At 41.9% G+C, this 24,254-nt stretch overlaps 1 protein-coding gene across 4 annotated transcripts in view; it reads right to left on the bottom strand.

Moving 5' to 3' along the window:
• Nucleotides 1–24,254, bottom strand: part of LOC121573308 (activating molecule in BECN1-regulated autophagy protein 1) — a 91,424-nt gene that overhangs the window by 14,014 nt on the left and 53,156 nt on the right. For all 4 annotated transcript variants that reach the window (XM_045214004.1, XM_045214008.1, XM_045214006.1 and 1 more), the window contains 3 exons: nt 23,500–23,688; nt 14,151–14,305; nt 11,505–11,644 (listed from right to left, as the gene is read on the bottom strand). In XM_045214004.1, coding sequence (XP_045069939.1) covers nt 11,505–11,644; nt 14,151–14,305; nt 23,500–23,688 — 484 coding nt within the window. The remainder of the gene's footprint in view (nt 1–11,504; nt 11,645–14,150; nt 14,306–23,499; nt 23,689–24,254) is intronic.

Raw genomic sequence — 24,254 nt, 5'->3', positions numbered from 1 at the left:
TTTTTTTTTTATTCCTGAGTTTTGTGAACTATTAAACTCTGTATGCTCCACCCTCTCCAACAATGTCATTTTGGGTGACTTTAACATCCATGTTGACTCACCCAAGTGCTCTATGGCTGCTGACTTCCTCAACTTGCTGGACTGTCTAAACCATGTGCCACGTGTAAATGTTCCCTACCAACAACCGTCAACACACAATACATTATCACTGGATATGTCCCTGCCTCTGACTTGGATGTCCTCAAACTTGGTGTATCTGACCACAAGCCTGTGACATGGTCTGACTACTCCCACTCCGATCCAACGCCCAAAGGGGGCCATTCAATTCTGCAACCTAAGGAAACTTAACCCATCCCTCTTCCTGGAACACATCCAGCCCACCTTTGAGTCTGACTGCAGTGAGCTGGCTCTCGACGATATGGTCAACCTGTATAACATCACTCTGAGTAACACCCTGAACATCTTTGCTCCCGAAAACCCCCGATAGTAACCTTCCAACAGTCTTCACCCTGGTTCACTGACGAACTGCGCAGAATGAAGACTCATGGCCGTAAGCTTGAGAGGTGTTGGAGGAAGGACGGCTTCACTATCCATCTACTGGCCTACAAAGACCACCAAGCAGCACGATCAGCCTTCTACTCCACCATGATTGACAACAAAGCTAACCTCAGAATCCTGTTCTCAACCATCAAACCGCATTCTCAAGCCTGCAAACTCATGCCCTCCTGCAGCCTCATCTGAGCAGTGCAATCGGAACTTTTAAAACGGGCCTTAAAAACACGATTCTACAGACTCTATCTTATAGTCCTAATCTGGAAAGTCCTTTTAGCACCTAGCCTACTACTGCTATTTCCTGCCTTGATTCTAAATGTATGATGTTTTATTATATATATATATATATATATATATATATATATATATATATATATATATATATATATATATATACACACACAGTGAGGGAAAAAAGTATTTGATCCCTGCTGATTTGGTACGTTTGCCCACTGACAAAGACATGATCAGTCTATAATTTTAATGGTAGGTTTATTTGAACAGTGAGAGATAGAATAATAACAACATTTTCCAGAAAAACGCATGTCAAAAATGTTATAAATTGATTTGCATTTTAATGAGGGAAATAAGTATTTGACCCCTCTGCAAAACATGACTTAGTACTTGGTGGCAAAACCTTTGTTGGCAATCACAGAGGTCAGACGTTTCTTGTAGTTGGCCACCAGGTTTGCATACACCTCAGGAGGGATTTTGTTCCACTCCTCTTTGCAGATCTTCTCCAAGTCATTAAGGTTTCAAGGCTGACGTTTGGCAACTCAAAACTTCAGCTGCCTACACAGATTTTCTATGGGATTAAGGTCTGGAGACTGGCTAGGCCACTCCAGGACCTTAATGTGCCTCTTCTTGAGCCACTCCATTGTTGCCTTGGCCGTGTGTTTTGGGTCATTGTCATGCTGGAATACCCATCCACAACCCATTTTCAATGCCCTGGCTGAGGGAAGGAGGTTCTCACCCAAGATTTGACGGTACATGGCCCCGTCCATCGTCCCTTTGATGCGGTGAAGTTGTCCTGTCCCCTTAGCAGAAAAACACTCCCAAAGCATCATGTTTCCACCTCCATGTTTGACGGTGGGGATGGTGTTCTTGGGGTCATAGGCAGCATTCCTCCTCCTCCAAACAGGGCGAGTTGAGTTGATGCCAAAGAGCTCGATTTTGGTCTCATCTGACCACTACACTTTCACCCAGTTCTCCTCTGAATCATTCAGATGTTCATTGGCAAACTTCAGACGTGTCTGTATATGTGCTTTCTTGAGCAGGGGGACCTTGCGGGCGCTGCAGGATTTCAGTCCTTCACGGCGTAGTGTGTTACCAATTGTTTTCTTGGTGACTATGGTCCCAGCTGCCTTGAGATCATTGACAAGATCCTCCCGTGTAGTTCTGGGCTGATTCCTCACCGTTCTCATGATCATTGCAACTCCACAAGGTGAGATCTTGCATGGAGCCCCAGGCCGAGGGAGATTGACAGTTATTTTGTGTTTCTTCCATTTGCGAAAAATCGCACCAACTGTTGTCACCTTCTCACCAAGCTGCTTGGCGATGGTCTTGTAGCCCATTCCAGCCTTGTGTAGGTCTACAGTCTTTGGCCTGACATCCTTGGAGAGCTCTTTGGTCTTGGCCATGGTGGAGAGTTTGGAATCTGATTGATTGATTGATTGCTTCTGTGGACAGGTGTCTTTTATACAGGTAACAAGCTGAGATTAGGAGCACTCCCTTTAAGAGTGTGCTCCTAATCTCAGCTCGTTACCTGTATAAAAGACACCTGGGAGCCAGACATCTTTCTGATTGAGAGGGGGTCAAATACTTATTTCCCTCATTAAAATGCAAATAAATGTATAACATTTTTGACATGGGTTTTTCTGGATTTTTTTGTTGTTATTCTGTCTCTCACTGTTCAAATAAACCTACCATTCAAATTATAGACTGATCATTTCTTTGTCAGTGGGCAAACGTACAAAATCAGCAGGGGATCAAATTCTTTTTCCCTCACTGTATATGTATATATATATATATATATATATATATATATATATATATATATATATATATATATATATCACACACACACAGTGGGGAGAACAAGTATTTGATACACTGCCGATTTTGCAGGTATTCCTACTTACAAAGCATGTAGAGGTCTGTAATTTTTATCATAGGTACACTTCAACTGTGAGAGACGGAATCTAAAACAAAAATCCAGAAAATCACATTGTATGATTTTAAGTAATTATTTTGCATTTTATTGCATGACATAAGTATTTGATCACCTACCAACCAGTAAGAATTCCGGCTCTCACAGACCTGTTAGTTTTTCTTTAAGAAGCCCTCCTGTTCTCCACTCATTACCTGTATTAACTGCACCTGTTTGAACTCGTTACCTGTGTAAAAGACACCTGTCCACACACTCAATCAAACAGACTCCAACCTCTCCACAATGGCCAAGACCAGAGAGCTGTGTAAGGACATCAGGGATAAAATTGTAGACCTGCACAAGGCTGGGATGGGCTACAGGACAATAGGCAAGCAGCTTGGTGAGAAGGCAACAACTGTTGGCGCAATTATTAGAAAATGGAAGAAGTTCAAGATGACGGTCAATCACCCTCGGTCTGGGGCTCCATGCAAGATCTCACCTCGTGGGGCATCAATGATCATGAGGAAGGTGAGGGATCAGCCCAGAACTACACGGCAGGACCTGGTCAATGACCTGAAGAGAGCTGGGACCACAGTCTCAAAGAAAACCATTAGTAACACACTACGCCGTCATGGATTAAAATCCTGCAGCGCATGCAAGGTCCCCTGCTCAAGTCAGCGCATGTCCAGGCCCGTCTGAAGTTTGCCAATGACCATCTGGATGATCCAGAGGAGGAATGGGAGAAGGTCATGTGGTCTGATGAGACAAAAATAGAGTTTTTTGGTCTAAACTCCACTCGCCGTGTTTGGAGGAAGAAGAAGGATGAGTACAACCCCAAGAACACCATCCCAACCGTGAAGCATGGAAGTGGAAACATCATTCTTTGGGGATGCTTTTCTGCAAAGGGGACAGGACGACTGCACCGTATTGAGGGGAGGATGGATGGGGCCATGTATCGTGAGATCTTGGCCAACAACCTCCTTCCCTCAGTAAGAGCATTGAAGATGGGTCGTGGCTGGGTCTTCCAGCAGGACAACGACCCGAAACACACAGCCAGGGCAACTAAGGAGTGGCTCCGTAAGAAGCATCTCAAGGTCCTGGAGTGGCCTAGCCAGTCTCTAGACCTGAACCCAATAGAAAATCTTTGGAGGGAGCTGAAAGTCCGTATTGCCCAGCGACAGCCCCGAAACCTGAAGGATCTGGAGAAGGTCTGTATGGAGGAGTGGGCCAAAATCCCTGCTGCAGTGTGTGCAAACCTGTTCAAGACCTACAGGAAACGTATGATCTCTGTAATTGCAAACAAAGGTTTCTGTACCAAATATTAAGTTCTGCTTTTCTGATGTATCAAATACTTATGTCATGCAATAAAATGCTAATTAATTACTTAAAAATCATACAATGTGATTTTCTGGATTTTTGCTTTGTAAGTAGGAAACCTGCAAAATCGGCAGTGTATCAGATACTTGTTCTCCCCACTGTACAGTGGGGAAAAAAAGTATTTAGTCAGCCACCAATTGTGCATGTTCTCCCACTTAAAAAGATGAGAGAGGCCTGTAATTTTCATCATAGGTACACGTCAACTATGACAGACAAAATGAGAAAAAAATATTCATAAAATTCAAAAAAAGGGGACCTTGCGTGCGCTGCAGGATTTTAATCCATGACGGCGTAGTGTGTTACTAATGGTTTTCTTTGAGACTGTGGTCCCAGCTCTCTTCAGGTCATTGACCAGGTCCTGCCGTGTAGTTCTGGGCTGATCCCTCACCTTCCTCATGATCATTGATGCCCCACGAGGTGAGATCTTGCATGGAGCCCCAGACCGAGGGTGATTGACCATCATCTTGAACATCTTCCATTTTCTAATAATTGCGCCAACAGTTGTTGCCTTCTCACCAAGCTGCTTGCCTATCGTCCTGTAGCCCATCCCAGCCTTGTGCAGGTCTACAATTTTATCCCTGATGTCCTTACACAGCTCTCTGGTCTTGGCCATTGTGGAGAGGTTGGAGTCTGTTTGATTGAGTGTGTGGACAGGTGTCTTTTACACAGGTAACGAGTTCAAACAGGTGCAGTTAATACAGGTAATGAGTGGAGAACAGGAGGGCTTCTTAAAGAAAAACTAACAGGTCTGTGAGAGCCGGAATTCTTACTGGTTGGTAGGTGATCAAATACTTATGTCATGCAATAAAATGCAAAATAATTACTTAAAAATCATACAATGTGATTTTCTGGATTTTTGTTTTAGATTCCGTCTCTCACAGTTGAAGTGTACCTATGATAAAAATTACAGACCTCTACATGCTTTGTAAGTAGGAAAACCTGCAAAATCGGCAGTGTATCAAATACTTGTTCTCCCCACTGTACAGTGGGGAAAAAAGTATTTAGTCAGCCACCAATTGTGCATGTTCTCCCACTTAAAAAGATGAGAGAGGCCTGTAATTTTCATCATAGGTACACGTCAACTATGACAGACAAAATGAGAAAAAAATATTCATAAAATCACATTGTAGGATTTTTAATGAATTTATTTGCAAATTATGGTGGAAAATAAGTATTTGGTCAATAACAAAAGTTTCTCAATACTTTGTTATATACCCTTTGTTGGCAATGACACAGGTCAAACGTTTTCTGTAAGTCTTCACAAGGTTTTCACACACTGTTGCTGGTATTTTGGCCCATTCCTCCATGCAGATCTCCTCTAGAGCAGTGATGTTTTGGGGCTGTCGCTGGGCAACACGGACTTTCAACTCCCTCCAAAGATTTTCTATGGGGTTGAGATCTGGAGACTGGCTAGGCCACTCCAGGACCTTGAAATGCTTCTTACGAAGCCACTCCTTCGTTGCCCGGGCGGTGTGTTTGGGATCATTGTCATGCTGAAAGACCCAGCCACGTTTCATCTTCAATGCCCTTGCTGATGGAAGGAGGTTTTCACTCAAAATCTCACGATACATGGCCCCATTCATTCTTTCCTTTACACGGATCAGTCGTCCTGGTCCCTTTGCAGAAAAACAGCCCCAAAGCATGATGTTTCCACCCCCATGCTTCACAGTATGTATGGTGTTCTTTGGATGCAACTCAGCATTCTTTGTCCTCCAAACACGACGAGTTGAGTTTTTACCAAAAAGTTATATTTTGGTTTCATCTGACCATATGACATTCTCCCAATCCTCTTCTGGATCATCCAAATGCACTCTAGCAAACTTCAGACGGGCCTGGACATGTACTGGCTTAAGCAGGGGGACACGTCTGGCACTGCAGGATTTGAGTCCCTGGCGGCGTAGTGTGTTACTGATGGTAGGCTTTGTTACTTTGGTCCCAGCTCTCTGCAAGTCATTCACTAGGTCCCCCGTGTGGTTCTGGGATTTTTGCTCACCGTTCTTGTGATCATTTTGACCCCACAGGGTGAGATCTTGCGTGGAGCCCCAGATCGAGGGAGATTATCAGTGGTCTTGTATGTCTTCCATTTCCTAATAATTGCTCCCACAGTTGATTTCTTCAAACCAAGCTGCTTACCTATTGCAGATTCAGTCTTCCCAGCCTGGTGCAGGTCTACAATTTTGTTTCTGGTGTCCTTTGACAGCTCTTTGGTCTTGGCCATAGTGGAGTTTGGAGTGTGACTGTTTGAGGTTGTGGACAGGTGTCTTTTATACTGATAACAAGTTCAAACAGGTGCCATTAATACAGGTAACGAGTGGAGGACAGAGGAGCCTCTTAAAGAAGAAGTTACAGGTCTGTCAGAGCCAGAAATCTTGCTTGTTTGTAGGTGACCAAATACTTATTTTCCACCATAATTTGCAAATATATATATAAAAAATCCTACAATGTGATTTTCTGGAGAAAAAAAATCTCAATTTGTCTGTCATAGATGACGTGTACCTATGATGAAAATTACAGGCCTCTCATCTTTTTAAGTGGGAGAACTTGCACAATTGGTGGCTGACTAAATACTTTTTTCCCCCACTGTATGTATGTATGTATGTATATATATATATATATATTTTTTTCTGAAAGTAGTGCTCTCGAGCCAAAAGTGGTCCCGAAAATTGCGTACTACGTTACATATGTGCAGATATCTGCACCACGTCATTGCTCTCTCTCTTGTTCTGCTGTGTGTGAATCTTGCTAGCTTCCACTCAAATGGCGAGGGGCTGAAGCTCATTGGCTATAACTAATTGCTAGGGGGCTGGGCCACGTGGGGGAAAATGTAGGGAAAAGGGCGCAGCACAGCTTCCAGAAAAACAGTCGCTTTCAAAATAGGGATTCTGTGGCTAATTTAGGTAAAACAGTAATTCTGCTCATAGATTATGCATGTATGAACTACACATTGACACATTCAGCCCAAAGCGGGAGGTTTAAAAAATACTTAGTAGTCGCCAAAGTTTTAAGTTTAAGTCACACCCAAATAGTATTGTGGCCTGAGTGTTGGGAGAATGCAAGCCGCTCCCCATAAAGCCTGGTTACATTGAATAGCTAGAGATAGTCAAGCAGTTGGTTTCTGTGAAGACAGCACCATTCAAATGTGTCTATCAGCTGCATCTTATTAGAAGGAAACGAACAAAATAAGTTTCCATGTTCCATTAATCCCCAGCATCAGTGGACAGGCAGCAGAGTCAGCGAATAAGCAGTCTGTGAGAGACAATGATAAATCATGTACACTTAACGACCCTTCCACTACAACCGTTTATCAAAATAAGTATGATACAGGGAAATGAAATATTTGATAAGAAACTGAACAATGGCTCTCTTTTTGGTGTAGTTACCATGGATCTAGGAAAACTGCTGGCAGGCATTAAACTGGGAAGATATTATTTTCAATAGCACAAAAGTGGATGTCTTATATGGACTATTCTTCTTTCTCACGCCGGGGGTAGATAAACAGTATGTGTATATTTCCAAATACCATATTCTGGTGTGTAAGCCAGTACAGTTGATGGACTGGTGTGCTGAAAGAAAAAATGGATGAGAGAGAGGGAGAAAGAGGGGATATTTTTTTCAATCACTCCCTCAGGCAAAAATAATATATCTGAGAGACAAATTGAGTGCATGACACTTAAATCGCTGAAACGGCAGCCCCTGACATGCTAGTGCTTTCAAATCCTGTCAGAGTGTCTGCTTTACCATGGCTCTTTACAGTAAAGCACACCATGCAGAAGAAGAGACCTGCTCAAATCCCCAAAGGAGGAAGACAATCCATGTCTTCTCTCATTTGCATGAATCCGACACTGATACTTCTTCAGCGTGGCTGATGGCAGGAAGTGAGCCTTGCAACCGGAGGGTTGCTGGCATCAATATCTCAGGTGCCACCTACTGCTGATGTTCCCTTGAGCAAGGAACTTAAACCCCCTAAACTGCTCATCGGGCACTGCACTGCGGCTGCCCTCTGCTCCAGCCTCTCAAACCGAATGTGTGTTTGTGTGCATATTTGTGGGTGGGGTGATCTTAAGATATAATTGAGCTCTGCAAATATCACCAGGATTATTTAACATTAGACACATGCATAAGTTATGCATAAGTTATTTTTACATTAGTTTGGACAGGCCCAACTCAAACGTGTCTGAGCCAGTAATTGGATATTGGCACTGTTTGCCTATTCATCATTGTCTTGGATAATATGTAGCAGATGAGGTTCATTAGTACTATGTCCAGCTGTAGTGAGTGCAGTTTTGCTAGAAACTCCTTTAAAACACTCAGAGCAACACTCTAAGAACTGGAATAGAGACCGTTTGGACAGAGATGTTTAGGACTACAATGAGCCAGAGCTGAAGCCTCAACTGTTTTGCCAATGCTCTTAAAATACCTCCATAAAAGGGATAATGAGAGCTCTTCCTCAGGGCTCCTTTACCCAGAAGTCTCTGGGTGACTGGCCTGTTCTCCTCCAGCTGTTCCAATATCCGGCGGGCACAGAACCGCTCCACTGCTCGCTCTCATGACAGTTAGAGGCTTTTATGGGATATGATGTGTGTGATGATCATACACATACAGTACTATAGACAGCAGGTGCTGGATATCATGAGTGTGCATCTGGGTTTACAAGTCCCTACATGTTCTGCTTCAAAATGTAAGAAGGCCACTGTGTAAAGTGAGAAGCAGGAGTGGGATAATCAATTTGAGGATAGATTTCCTCAGGTACCTGTACATGTGAAAGCCTGGTTCCAGTCGGATAACCAATCAAAGTCTGCGGTTAACCTGACATAGACCCTGTACTAACTAGCAAGGAATTCCTACCTGTACCATTAGAGTATTTGGCCCGTGAAAAGCTTACATTTTAGACCTCCAGCACACTAGCTGTGAATCTGAAAGGAAGTTCAAGTATACAATCCAAGAAAAGCTGCCAAGAACAGAACACACGGTGGGAGTAGGGTCAAACTTTCAGGAGAAATATAAAGATGGAGGAATAATATCGACAGCGTTAGGACCAAGAGGGGGAAAGTTCTTCTTTATGAGACTATTTCCCAAACAAGGCCACTATCTCTCTCTGTCCTGATCTCATTTCAGTTTCATCAGCAACAACACGTCCCTGCTCCGGAGCAAAGCTGCTTAGAGCACAGCATGCTTGATATAAAAAGTCACATTGCATTATTTTTCATGCTGTTATTCTATATAATAAAACAGAAAGGCTACAACAGCCAGGCATGCAAAATTGAATTATGGGGCTGAAAAATCTAAACAACCACCTACATCTGCCAGCGAAATTGGGCAGTAAATACAAAGTGCTACCCAAATCCCCCAAATCTAGGACAATGGAAGACAATGGAATGTGAGATATTTTGGAGAGGGATGACCAATAAACTGAGAAATCAGACAGCCACAGAGATGGTGAGACGTATGTGTAACAGCTTAGTTTGACAGGCTGATAGATTAGGCTTTCCAGGATGGTTGGCCTCTACCCAACTGGTTCCAGTGCCTTCTGTTGCTAAAGAGGTCACTCTGACCACACAATGACCAACAGAACTCTGCTAGACTGGCATTTGGTCAAGGTAAAAAGGTGGCTATCAGTACAAACCTGTATACTGTAGTTGAAACAAATAGGGTTGATTGAATTACTAATCCCCTAAACAGTTGATCACTCAAAAGGGCTGATGATCATTGTTTGCTCTGATTCATGTCAAACTGAACGCAGTGAGCCACCATCAAATCGGCTGTTTTGGATTAAATGTGGATGAAAAAGTACATTTCTTCCAGTTAAACAAGCAGCCTTAAATAGTTTTTCATCCAAGCAGAAAATTAAATATAATGCTTGTAGGAAAAGAAAAACAAATAATTGATTGAAGAAGATTTCAGGGTTCTCGTCAATACGTAGAGAGCGAGGAAACTGACCCTTCATCTGAAAAGCCTGCCTGTGGGCAAATCAGAAAACGCTGCTTCAGACTGCCAACACGTATGAGAAATGCCAGATATAAAAACGCAGCTTCAAATGCAGCTTTCTCAGTAGAGAAGAAGACGTGTGCATCGTTGCTGTTGGTAGTGCTGCTATACGAGGTCTGGCCATATACGAGGTCCTGCCTATAGACCCCTTAGACATGTTTGGTCATATAATTGACACAACACAGGCAATTAAAACAGACCAGAGAATAGAAACACATCCACATCCTGGGGTTCTAGTCATTATTCCCCTCTTTAAATGATTCCTGCTCAACAGTGTAGTAGGAGATGAGCCACTGATTGCAGCACAACTGTTTCTACCATTAGTAAACACACAGGGACATAATAGGCTTTCCCCAATAGGGATGTGGAGTCTATGCTGCAGTGGTGTACTGTACTGTGTGTGTGCCTGTGAGTGAGGCAGTATGTCCATGGGGAGTACAGTGTGTTCTTCCTCTTGTGATGCTTGCTTGATTATTATACACCTGTGGTGCTCTGCGTGTGTAGGAATGCTATTACTGTATTTTACAGACCACAATTAGGGCTTCACGATATAGATGCAGTTTTAAGTCTCTCTTGGATGTACAGTGATATTCTCTGGGTAAAGGTAAGATTATGGTTGGATCATTCAAATTATTGACAAATTAGAGACAATTTTGCTGTTGATTAATTGTCTTTAGGGACGTTTTAGATATAATTCCCACATTTTCCTCTTAAAAATCGCAGAACATTATTTGTCTGGACTTAACTATCGCTGTCAGTAAACTGTTGGTTTGTTAATAAGGTTTGTAATTTGTACGTGTAGAAAATCCTGTTTGGTCATAATGCACATTTTACTGCTGTTGGATGAGATCTAGGCTATAGTTTTTGTTCCCGGAAGTAACAATGCAGGCTCGGGGGCTAGGGAGAACAAATCATCCTTCCCTCAATTTATTTCAGACAGCCAGACATAACGGAGAAAAACATAACTGAGAAACATTTTGAAGAGTGAATGAGAACAAGCTCCTCTGACTTGACTAAGTCAGTGGGCGCTCCATCGATCCAACTCTCCCTGCCCTGCCTGCCGTGGGTGGGTGGGAACTGCTGCCTGCCTTCCCGAATGTCAAAGGCTTTAAAGCCATGAGCACTGGGACTCTAAGGGCCATTACGTAACCACACAAATGAGGGGATTCTTGTCCTCAACAGCAGCAGAAACAGATATTTATCTAAAGTGGGGATAGAAAATGCACTAATTGGCTTTCATTCGTACAAACGTAAAACAAAGACATGACATATAGAGAAAGATGCTTAGGGAGAAATCTAGCCACAGGCCACTCCTGATTTAAAAACACTGTGGTAGTGAGAGAAGAGGTAGTTCTCTAAGCCAGGGGCAGATTGCACTGTGCGAGAGGGAAGGCAAGAATGAGAGAAACAGAGATATAAAGAGTGCGTAGTGCAGACTTACACAGGTCTGCAGATGACTAGGTCTCCCTTGTTGGTACCATAGGCAAGCCCCAGGCCAGGTTCTGGGAGCCAGCGGGCCGAGTTGATGCTGACATGTCTCCGCTGATCAGCGGCCATGGGGTACACCACATCAAACATTCTCTGGAGGGAATGGGGACATAAATGAAATAAATCAATTACAGCCACAGCAAAGAGTACCAACATATTGTCCCAGTATGATACAACCAAAACAAACAACAAATATTTCAAAATATTGTAGAATTATACTGCATTAGCGCCGTCTTCTAATGAGCTTTACCCTTCACATTAGATTAGCCTTAATTTCATGTTAATATATTGGTTATCAATTAACCCGATGATTCAGAACCTGAGACATAATCCGTTACTAGTGTGGGAATAGCAGAACAATGTTAGAACTTTAGTCTATCTGTTGAAGTGCTGATTAGTGTTGCTGAGTCTGCCTTGTCAGAAAGTATAGAGCTGTTTCCTGTCTTAACACCTGGTAGTTCCCTCAATGAATCAAGTTAAGGAGAGACGTTGTTGGAGTGCCCATTTAAGAGCATTCACCTGGGCTTGTCATGCCACTTCTCAATATGACTAGCCAAAACTGCTGCTATGACAACCATATCAGGTGACTGACACGAATACTACTTCCTCGTACCCTGTGAAGCGAAGATGGATGACCACATATGCCTGTCTGTCTACGTCTGCATACAGTTTACACCACTCTGAGACAAAGTAGGGAGAAATAACTTTTTCAAGAACAAAGGAGAGGGGGAAAAAGCTGTTTAATTCATCTCCAAACGTAGGAGCAAGACAGCAAAATTGGGGATCTGCATAAGAGCTGTCAGAACTGGCAGCTCAGAGAGCCTCGGACTGTCTACGCTGCCATAACTTGAGCGGTGTGTCAGATGTGCTTGCACAGAATGCAAAATGTTCAACTTACAAATTCAGAACATATATAACACATTCCCCTTTTGCTATGATGTGTAAGAGTCATCATTTCCATTTTGATAGGAACAAAAAACTAGTTATTAACGTGAGACAAAACACTTTGCGCAAAACGCCTCTTAGTTTCACGCCAAATCAGAGATGAGATTTTATGCACCATGTGGCAGCTTTAAAAACAAAAATAACATTCACAATTTGTTCAATTCGATTTGGCTAATTACGACTCTCTTCAGACCATGTTCAATTAGAAAACTTATTTCACCACTGGCAATGTGAGAAGTTTGGAGTTAGAAGAGTTACTGGTGCCCCCCCACCCGAAAAGTAAAAATGTCATCTCAATTATCATATAGCCTAGTTGCCAGGGCTACATGGCATCTTCAAAAATGGGGAGGGACTGAAAACAGTCACACAAACAGCAAGAGGCAGAGGGAGAGACAGAAAGACAACATCAAAGTGGCACCCTGGTGTTGTTTACCCAGCCAAGTCATCAGAGGCTGCCCAGGCAGTGGGTCCTGCTTCCATCAGGCCCTCTGAGGGCTGGCTCTGAGGTGGCCATGGGACACTGGGCTGTGTTCTGGGTCACCGGGATGTCACAGACGGACCCCCGGCTCTAAGCCCTGAATCATAAACACTTTACCCCTCATCCTTCACACACCACCTCCCACAACCCCTGCTACATTCTGATACATGTACAGCTAAAACAGAGTCACATACTGAGCCACCAAACACAGAACACTTTCAAAGACTCTTCACTACTATTTAAGTGTGGCACATTGTGAAATTGTGTAAACGGTGTGGTACATTCTCTAAACGGTAATCATGATTATAAAAAAATTTATTCTCTTAAAAAAACTAATTCAAAAGGGAGAATGAAATGTTTCATAGTGCTGTTTCACAGTGCTCAAAGATCATCAAGACTGTATCAGCAGACAAGTTCATCTGAAAGAGGAAAGGGAACACACTGTACTGTGGTCTGCCAAAGGGCCATGAGAGCTCCAGGGGTAGATGAAAGATTAAACGAGATCTGCATACCCATAATTCTACTTGGGGTCTAGCATCCTCTGTCAGAGAGGTTTCTCCATTACACTAGCACATTTGCACTGCTGGGATATAAAAGGCTAGAGCCAGCACATGGCGGCATTTGAAAATCCTCTCATTGATTGTAAGCCCACTTTCTATGCCCATCTTGTTGGAGCAAATACATTCTAAAGCAGATCAATAAAGATGTTTGGTACCTTCAGAATCCAGTTAAAGTAGAGTTAATGGAGGCTCTGCCAGCCTTGGTTTGTTTGGAGTTGCTAATCTGGCTGGCCATTGTGAGAGGGCTGGAGCTGCGAGGGTATTATTGAGCTACTGAATTGTAATATCTGTGTCTCACGTTCCTCCTCAGTTGCTTAGAGATAATGGGGGGAGGGAAATCTATTGTTCATCCCCCAATAATTATGGAGTTAATGTAGCTATTTATAAAGAGTCGTACTCTTTGCCAGCCAGAAGAGGTTCATCATTTACAATCTCCTTTACCTCCAGATGTGGGAGGTTTCATTTTGTTACTGTCACCCAGCGGATGCTTACAGATGATTTGGGTCTAGGTTCTTGCTGGCATTCTCAAGTTCAATGCAAATAAATGCTTTGACGAAAGCAGAAATAAAAATGGCATAATACTTTGTTGTTCGTGGTTAACGTTGGCCAAACTCACCCTCATGGAAGTCTCTCCACCATGGGGCTGTTGCAGGCGGAACACTTGCGCTACAATGTGGTCGGTGGTGTGATGGAGAAGGATCCTGCGGGAGGCCAAGCCCACCATCACGTAGTGGCCCATCGGGGACAGGCTGACAGAGATGGCATTAGGACCTAGACAAAGAAGAGATGGTTAGGCTACTTTATGTTGAGCATGGATGTGCTTGGCATTTAAACAGAAAGCAAATATTGAACACCTTCTGTCATGGTTTTACTTGAGGGCCTAAAAACACTCCATACTGTAAATTGCTTTATAGATCATTGGGATTGCATTATGAATGCTTATTGACACAGCAGCTATAAATAACAGACAACAGGAACCATTAAATTAAAATGTCCTGCCTTCTCTGATGCCTTAGATTGATGCATGCTACTGTACAAGCAGGCTAATGCAAGTCAGTTTGATTTCTTAACAAACCGGTGAAGTATTTCTTAATTCATAGTTTTAAATGGTTTTTGACGACAGTTGAATGTTTGTTCCCACTTGAGAAACATACAGTAAAACAAACTCACTCATTAAAGGCAACCATTTGGAAACCGATACTATTATCCAGTTAGGAATCTGGAGTACAGTGGGGAAAAAAAGTATTTAGTCAGCCACCAATTGTGCAAGTTCTCCCACTTAAAAAGATGAGAGAGGCCTGTAATTTTCATCATAGGTACACGTCAACTATGACAGACAAATTGAGATTTTTTTCCTCCAGAAAATCACATTGTAGGATTTTTTTATGAATTGATTTGCAAATTATGGTGGAAAATAAGTATTTGGTCACCTACAAACAAGCAAGATTTCTGGCTCTCACAGACCTGTAACTTCTTCTTTAAGAGGCTCCTCTGTCCTCCACTCGTTACCTGTATTAATGGCACCTGTTTGAACTTGTTATCAGTATAAAAGACACCTGTCCACAACCTCAAACAGTCACACTCCAAACTCCACTATGGCCAAGACCAAAGAGCTGTCAAAGGACACCAGAAACAAAATTGTAGACCTGCACCAGGCTGGGAAGACTGAATCTGCAATAGGTAAGCAGCTTGGTTTGAAGAAATCAACTGTGGGAGCAATTATTAGGAAATGGAAGACATACAAGACCACTGATAATCTCCCTCGATCTGGGGCTCCACGCAAGATCTCACCCCGTGGGGTCAAAATGATCACAAGAACGGTGAGCAAAAATCCCAGAACCACACGGGGGGACCTAGTGAATGACCTGCAGAGAGCTGGGACCAAAGTAACAAAGCCTACCATCAGTAACACACTACGCCGCCAGGGACTCAAATCCTGCAGTGCCAGACGTGTCCCCCTGCTTAAGCCAGTACATGTCCAGGCCCGTCTGAAGTTTGCTAGAGTGCATTTGGATGATCCAGAAGATGATTGGGAGAATGTCATATGGTCAGATGAAACCAAAATAGAACTTTTTGGTAAAAACTCAACTCGTCGTGTTTGGAGGACAAAGAATGCTGAGTTGCATCCAAAGAACACCATTCCTACTGTGAAGCATGGGGGTGGAAACATCATGCTTTGGGGCTGTTTTTCTGCAAAGGGACCAGGACGACTGATCCGTGTAAAGGAAAGAATGAATGGGGCCATGTATCGTGAGATTTTGAGTGAAAACCTCCTTCCATCAGCAAGGGCATTGAAGATGAAACGTGGCTGGGTCTTTCAGCATGACAATGATCCCAAACACACCGCCCGGGCAACGAAGGAGTGGCTTCGTAAGAAGCATTTCAAGGTCCTGGAGTGGCCTAGCCAGTCTCCAGATCTCAACCCCATAGAAAATCTTTGGAGGGAGTTGAAAGTCCGTGTTGCCCAGCGACAGCCCCAAAACATCACTGCTCTAGAGGAGATCTGCATGGAAGAATGGGCCAAAATACCAGCAACAGTGTGTGAAAACCTTGTGCAGACTTACAGAAAACGTTTGACCTGTGTAATTGCCAACAAAGGGTATATAACAAAGTATTGAGAAACTTTTGTTATTGACCAAATACATATTTTCCACCATAATTTGCAAATAATTCATAAAAAATCCTACAATGTGATTTTCTGGAATTTCTTTCCTCATTTTGTCTGTCATAGTTGATGTGTACCTATGATGAAAATTACAAGCCTCTCTCATCTTTTTAAGTGGGAGAACTTGCACAATTGGTGGCTGACTAAATACTTTTTTCCCCCACTGTATATCCAAAATGGTGAGTCCCTCTCTGTTGAATGCAGCCTGCACCTGCTAAAAATCTAAAAAGGTATATTTGTGTACTTGATTAAGCTATTGCCTAGTCTTAAGGACTGGTAAGTGTTTGTACTGCTCACGAGAGTAGTACAAACTATAAATTACTGTAGTTACAGATACTTTGGGACCAGACTTGCTCTACACAATTCATTTTCCATTTATGACTAAGCTAATTAAGTAGGCCTCCCACATTCCCATATCTACTTAACACCAAAAAAGTGTTGCCTATCTAAAGCTTTAATTTACCTTTATCAATCTTCATGCTTAATACACCTTAATTAATATACTAAAACAATACTGCTGAAAAGGGACTTTAAAGATTTAATCTCTAAGATTGTATTGACACCACTGAATGACAGCACAGAACATATATTTCAAAGCGCTCCTTAAAGTCCATGTGCCGGGGGAGGGGGGGGGGGTCGGTCGGGTTCACTTTGATTGACAATGTCGCATAGTGATTTTTTTTGAAGGTCTATGTCCCTACGGTTGGAAAAAGTGTGAGAGCAGTGCAGCAATGGGAGCTTTGTGTGTTATAACTCTTTCATCCCTCCATCCCATAATTTTTCCCTATGACAAACAATGGCAGTATACAACAAGTTATTGCTCACTTATACCCTTTAATCATTTATCATTGGAAAGCTTAGATTCACAGCCTTCCGTCAGAAACATTTTTGAATGTTCAGGTCAAAATACCTTTGATCTCTAGGGTACATACAGTGCCTTCAGAAAGTATTGATAGCCCTTGAATTTCCAAATTTTTGTTGTGTTACAGCCTGAATTCAAAATAGATTAAAATATTTTTTTCCCTCCAATCTACACAAAATGTTTGCATATTTATTGAAAATTAAAGACCGAAATCTAATTTACATAAGTATTCACACCCCTGAGTCAATACATGTTAGAATCCCCTTTCGCAGCGAATACAGCTTCTACATCTGCATTGCTTGTTGTTTGGGGTTTTAGGCTGGGTTTCTGTATATCACTTTGTGACATCTGCTGATGTAAAAAGGGCTTTATAAATACATTTGATTGATTGATTGAATCTTTCTGGGTAAGTCTCTAAGAGCTTTGCACACCTGGATTGTACAATATTTACACATTCTTTTAAAAATTCTTCAAGCTCTGTCAAGTTGGTTGTTGATCATTGCTAGACAGCCATTTTCAAGTCTTGCCATAGATTTTCAAGCCAATTTAAGCCAAAACTGTAACTAGGCCACTCAGGAACATTCAATGTCGTCTTGGTAAGCAACTCCAGTATATATTTGGCCTTGTGTTTTAGGTTATGGTCCTGCTGAAAGATACATTTGTTTCCCAGTGTCTGTTGGAAAGCAGACTGAACCAGGTTTTCCTCTAGGATTTTTCCTGTGCTTACCTCTATTCCGTTTCTTTTGATCCTAAAAAAACTCCCCAGTCCTTGCTGATGACAAGCATATCCATAACATGATGCAGCCACCACCATGCTTGAAAATATGAAGAGTGGTACTCAGTGATGTGTTGTATTTGCCCCAAACATAACGCTTTGAATTCAGGACATAAAGTTAATTTCTTTGCCAAGTTTTTCTTTAGTGCCTTATTGCAAACAGGATGCATGTTTTGGAATATGTTTCATCTGTACAGGCTTCCTTATTTTCACTCCGTCAATTAAGTTAGTATTGTGGAGCAATTGCAATGTTGTTGATCCATTCTCTGGTTTCTCCTATCAGAGCCATTAAACTGTAACTGTTTTAAAGTCACCATTGGCCTCATGGTGAAATCTCTGAGCGGTTTCTTTCCTCTCCAACAACGGAGTTAGGAAGGACGCCTGTATCTTTGTAGTGACTGGGTGTATTGATACAACATCCAAAGTGTAATTAATAACTTCACCATGCTCAAAGGGATATGTCTGCTTTTATATATCAATAGGTGCTCTTCTTTGCGAGGCATTGGAAAACCTCCCTGGTCTTTGTGGTTGAATCTGTGTTTGAAATTCACTGCTCGAATGAGGGAACTTACAGATAATTGTATGTTAAACACTATTATTGCCCACAGAGTGAGTCCATGCAACTTGTTATTTGCTAAGCACATTCTTACTCCTGAATTGATTTACAGTGTATTCAGAAAGTATTCAGACCCCTTTACTTTTTCCAAATTTTGTTACATTACATCCTTATTCTAAAATGGATTAAATAATTGTATTCCCTCATCAATCTACACACAATACCCCATAATGACAACGCAAAAACTGGTTTTGTCTTGGCTGTGCGCTTAGGGTCTTTGTCCTGTTGGAAGGTGAACCTTCGCCCCAGTCTGAGGTCATGAGGCTATGGAGCAGATTATCATCATGTACTTTGCTCCGTTCATCTTTGCCTCGATCCTGACTAGTCTCCCAGTAACTGCCGCTGAAAAACATCCCCACAGCATGATTCTGCCACCACCATGCTTCACCGTAGGAATGGTGCCAGGTTTCCCCCAGACGTGACGCTTGGCATTCAGGCCAAAGAGTTCAACCTTGGTTTCATCATACCAGAGAATCTTGTTTCTCATGGTCTGAGAGTGCTTTAGGTGCCATTTGGCAAACTCCAAGCGGGCTGGCATGTGCCTTTTACTGAGGAGTGGCTTCCGTCTAACCACTCTACCATAAAGGGCTGTTTGGTGGAGTGCTGCAGAGATGGTTGTTCTTCTGGAAGGTTCTCCCATCTCCACAGAGGAACTCTGGAGCTCTGTCAGAGTGACCATTGGGCTCTTGGTCACCTTCCTGACCAAGGCCCTTCTCCCCCATTTGCTCAGTTTGGCCGGGTGGCCAGCTCTAGGAAGAGTCTTGGTGGTTCCAAACTTCTTCCATTTAAGAATGATGGAGGCCACTGTGTTCTTGGCGACCTTCAATGCTGCAGACATTTTTTAGTACTCTTCCCCATATCTGTGCCTTGACACAATCCTGTCTCGGAGCTCTACGGACAATTCATTCAACCTCATGGCTTGGTTTTTGCTCTGACATGCACTGTCAACTCTGGGACCTTATATAGACAGGTGTGTGCCTTTCCAAATCATGTCAAATCAATTGAATGTACCACAGGTGGACTCCAATCAAGTTGTAGAAACATATAGGATGATCAATGAAAACAGGATGCACCTGAGCTCAATTTCGAGTCTCATAGCAAAGGGTCTGAATACTATCTGTTTTTATGTTTAATACATTTGCAAAAATTCATAAAAACCTGCTTTTGCTTTGTCATTATGGGGTATTGTGTATAGATTGAGGAGGGGAAATGTAATCAATTTTAGAATAAGGCTGTAACGTCAACGGGTCTGAATAATGCAGGCTTGCATAACAAAGGGGTTGAATACCTATTGACATTTCCGCTTTTCATTTTTAATTAATCCATTTTAAATTCAGGCTGTAACACAACAAAATGTGGAAAAAGTCAAAAGGGTGTGAATACTTTCTGAAGGCACTGTATGAGAATGACCTGTACAAATGGCTTTAAAAAGGAAATCCTAATACATTTAAAAATTAGTTTGACAAGTAGGTCATGGAATGTTGGAAGCTTAGCCAAAGAATTCAATGTAATGGGGCAGCTATGTTTTTGGATTGTAACTTTGGTGAAAGAGGCACCAAATTGCACACACATAGCTAGAAGATTTGTAGATACAGGGCCTTCACAGAATTCACACATTAGCCCCACAGAAGCCTTTTTCCAATATGGTGCCAAACAACTCAATGGGGTGTTATTGCACGATTTCATATGACCATACCTGTATGAAATACAATTGTAGTATGTCCAAATATTTTCATAGTTATGTAGAGTACACAACCACATGGGCCAGATGTTAAATTATTCACATAATTGTGGTAAGAAGGTGCCCAAAAAGCTGTTTGAATCACTGATTTCTGAAGATGTTATGATCAATAATTGCAATATTTCATCTTCAAAAATGTAAAATGGACATGTACATGTGAATAGTCATGGATGCTTTCAAAGTTGGTTGATCCTACAGCTATTGTATGCAGTAATCATATGCCTATGAAACCGAGTAATACTGTTAGCACTGAGGTGGTGTGCCCTAACAGGAAGTCCACCGTGTGCAGCTCAGCCTGCACTAATAAAAATAACCAGAGTATGTCTACCTTTGCCAAGCTTCCCAGTAAAGCAAGAAAAATACTTAAGCCTCCCAGAAAAGTGTTACAAAATAACCCACGTTAACATATGTAGCTTAAGAAGCAAGGTTCATGAAAATCAATAACAGATGACATTCATATTCTGACAATCTCTGAAACTCACTTAGAAAATACCTTTGATGATACAGTGGTAGCAATACAAGGTTATAACATTTACAGAAAAGACAAATGCCAACAGGGGTGGTGATGAGGTCTATATTCAGAACCACATTCCTGTAAAGCTTAGAGAGGATCTCATATTAAATACTGTTGAAGTAATATGGCTACAGGTTAATCTGCCTCACCTAAAGCCCATTCTGGTGGGAAGCTGCTATAGACCACCAAGTGCTAACAGTCAGTATCTGGATAACGTGTGAAATGCTTGATAATATATGTGATATCAATAGAAAGGTAACTTTCTGGGTGATTTAAATATTGACTGGCTTTCATCGGTCTGCCCACTCAAGAGAAAGCTTCAAACTTTAACTAGTGCCTGCAACCTGGTTCAGGTTATCAAATCAACCTACCAGGCTAGTTACAAATAGTACAGGAATGAAATCATCAACATGTATTGATCACAATATAGTAGCCATATCTAGGAAAACCAAAGTTCCAAAGGCTGGGCCTAATATTGTGTATAAGAGGTCATACAATAGGTTTTGTAGTGATTCCTATGTTGTTGATGTGAAGAATATTTGTTGGTCCGTGGTTTGTAATGACGAGCAACCAGACGCTGCACTTGACACATTTATGAAATTGCTTATCCCAGTTACTAATAAGCATGCACCCATTAAGAAAATGACTAAAAACGGTTAAATCCCCCTGGATTGATGAGGAATAAACATTTTATGGTTGAGAGGGATGAGGCAAAAGAGATGGCAAATAGGTATGGCTGTACAACCAATTGGCAAACGTACTACAAATTGAGAAATCATGTGACTAAACTGAATAAAAAGAAGAAACTATACTATGAAACAAAGATAATGTGGTCCTCTGTAGCTCAGCTGGTAGAGCACGGCGCTTGTAACGCCAAGGTAGTGGGTTCGATCCCCGGGACCACCCATACACAAAAATGTATGCACGCATGACTGTAAGTCGCTTTGGATAAAAGCGTCTGCTAAATGGCATATTATTATATATTATTATAATTGACAAAGAATTATAGAAAAAACTTTGGAGCACCTTAAATGAAATTTTGGGCAAAAAGGCAAACTCCGATCCGTCATTCATTGAATCAGATGGCTTATTCATCACAAAACCCACTGATATTATCAACTACTTTAATGATTTTTTCATTGGCAAGATTAGCAAACATAGGCATGACATGCCAGCAACAAACGCTGACACTACACATCCAAGAATATCTGACCAAATTATGAAAGACAAGCATTGTAATTTTGATTTCCGTAAAATAAGTGTGGAAGAGGTGAAAAAAGTTTTATTTTCAATCAACAATGACAAGCCACCGGGGTCTGACAACTTGGATGGAAAATTACTGAGGATAATAACGGACGATATTGCCACTCCTATTTGCCATATCTTCAATTTAAGCCTACTAGAAAGTGTGTGCCCTCAGGCCTGGAGGGAAGCAAAAGTTATTCCCCTACCTAAGAATAGTAAAGCCCCCTTAAATGGCTCAAAGAGCCGACCAATCAGCCTGTTACCAACCCTTAGTAAGCTTTTTGAAAAAATATTGATGATAAAAAGATTATGGGGGCTGTTTTGTTAGACTTCAGTGCGGCTTTTGACATTATCGATTATAGTCTGTTGCCGCAAAAATGTATGTGTTATGGCTTTACACCCCCTGCTATATTGTGGATAAAGAGTTACCTGTCTAACAGAACACAGAGGGTCCTCTTTAATGGAAGATTCTCCAACAAAATCCAGGTAGAATCAGGAATTCCCCAGGGCAGCTGTCTAGGCCCCTTACTTTTTTGAATCTTTACTAACGACATGCCACTGGCTTTGAGTAAAGCCAGTGTGTCTATGTATGCGGATGACTCAACACGTCAGCTACTACAGCGACTGAAATGACTGCAACACTTAACAAAGAGCTGCAGTTCGTTTCAGAATGGCTGGCAAGGAATAAGTTAGTCATAAATATTTCAAAACTAAAAGCATTGTATTTGGGACAAATCATTCACTAAACCCTAAACCTCAACTAAATCTTGTAATGAATAATGTGGAAATTGAGCAAGTTCAGTAGACTAAATTGCTTGGAGTAACCCTGGATTGTAAACTGTCACGGTCAAAACATATTGATACAACAGCAGCTAGGATGGGGAGAAGTGTGTCTATAATAAAGTGCTGCTCTGCATTCTTAACAGCACTATCAACAAGGCAGGTCCTACAGGCCCTAGTTGTGTCGCACCTGGACTACTGTTCAGTCGTGTGGTCAGGTGCCATTTTAAAACCACTTGTCAAACAAAGTTTCCTTTTTAAAGCCATTTATACAGGTAATTCTGACATGAAAATGCTTCTGATTGGAAAGCTTAGATTCACAGTTGTCTATGATTGAAGGGTATTAACTTGTATACTGACTGTCATGGGGTAAAATCCCTATGGGAAAAAAGAATGGGATGGAGGGATGAAATAAAGAGTGATAACACAGAAAGTTACCATTGCTACACTGCTATCACACATGTTATATCTCTAGGGACACAGATCTTCAAAAAAATCAGATCTTAAAAAAAATCACTATGAGACACATTGTCAGCCCAAGTGAGCCTGATGGCCCAAATTTGGGGGCCTAGCTCATGGACTATTATGGGCCACCATGTTACTTTAGAGCAGTTGTGCCAAACTCATTACATGAAGGGCCTGCTGTCTGCTGGGTTTAGGTTTTTCCTTTAAATTTCAATCAATTACAAGGGAGGAGCGAAAACCCGCAGACACTCGGCCCGCCATAGAATGAGTTTGACACGTGCTTTAGAGAGACAATGACTTACCGAATCTCTTGGAGTAGAGCATCTCTCCCAGGTTGTGAGGCGCCAGAGAGTAGATAGCAAGGATGCCCTCGTCTGGGAAGCCCCGCTGGCTGCTGGGTATGAACACGGCCAGGAGCTGCCCGTCTGCAGAGATGTCACAGCTGGCATCATTGTAGATCTTGCAGTTCTGCACCAGCACGTTGACAGAAGCTGCAGTGGCAGGAGGAGAGGAGACAGACAGATGTGAGCATTCAGTTTCTCCTACTGTGTACATGTCTGGTGCACATCAACTATACAAAGAGGTCACTTTGTAAACAGGTGAATGTCTCAGAAGCTTGGAGGGAGAACGCAAGGAGAAGAAAGGTTGACAGATTAGCATTCAGTCACATTTTTGTTGTTGCTCTCAGACAGTGGGGATAAATGCTTTTTAACAAAACAGGTAATATTACTCACACACTCAACTAAGTCCTAAGCTAGTCTACACTGCATTGACATAGTATATTGCTAATTTACATATCTAGTATGTATGTCTCAGACTGCTGCACCTGTATATATATATAAAAAAATAAAGATAGAATAGTTCCCACTTCCAATAAACAGCATTGCTATGAAAACAAATGCTAATTTCAGTCTGTTCAAAAATATTTACCGAAAGTTAGACTTGAGAAAGGCAAATGACTCTTAATTTTTTTTTTTAATCTATTGATTATTTATTTTGGCATTGATCTTAATGTTACATTCCAACACCCAGCATAATCCCTTCCTGTCTCCCTAGA

The sequence above is a fragment of the Coregonus clupeaformis genome, unplaced genomic scaffold (assembly GCF_020615455.1).
Source record: "Coregonus clupeaformis isolate EN_2021a unplaced genomic scaffold, ASM2061545v1 scaf0180, whole genome shotgun sequence".
NCBI lineage: Eukaryota > Metazoa > Chordata > Actinopteri > Salmoniformes > Salmonidae > Coregonus > Coregonus clupeaformis.
This window is presented reverse-complemented; position numbering and strand designations above follow the sequence as displayed.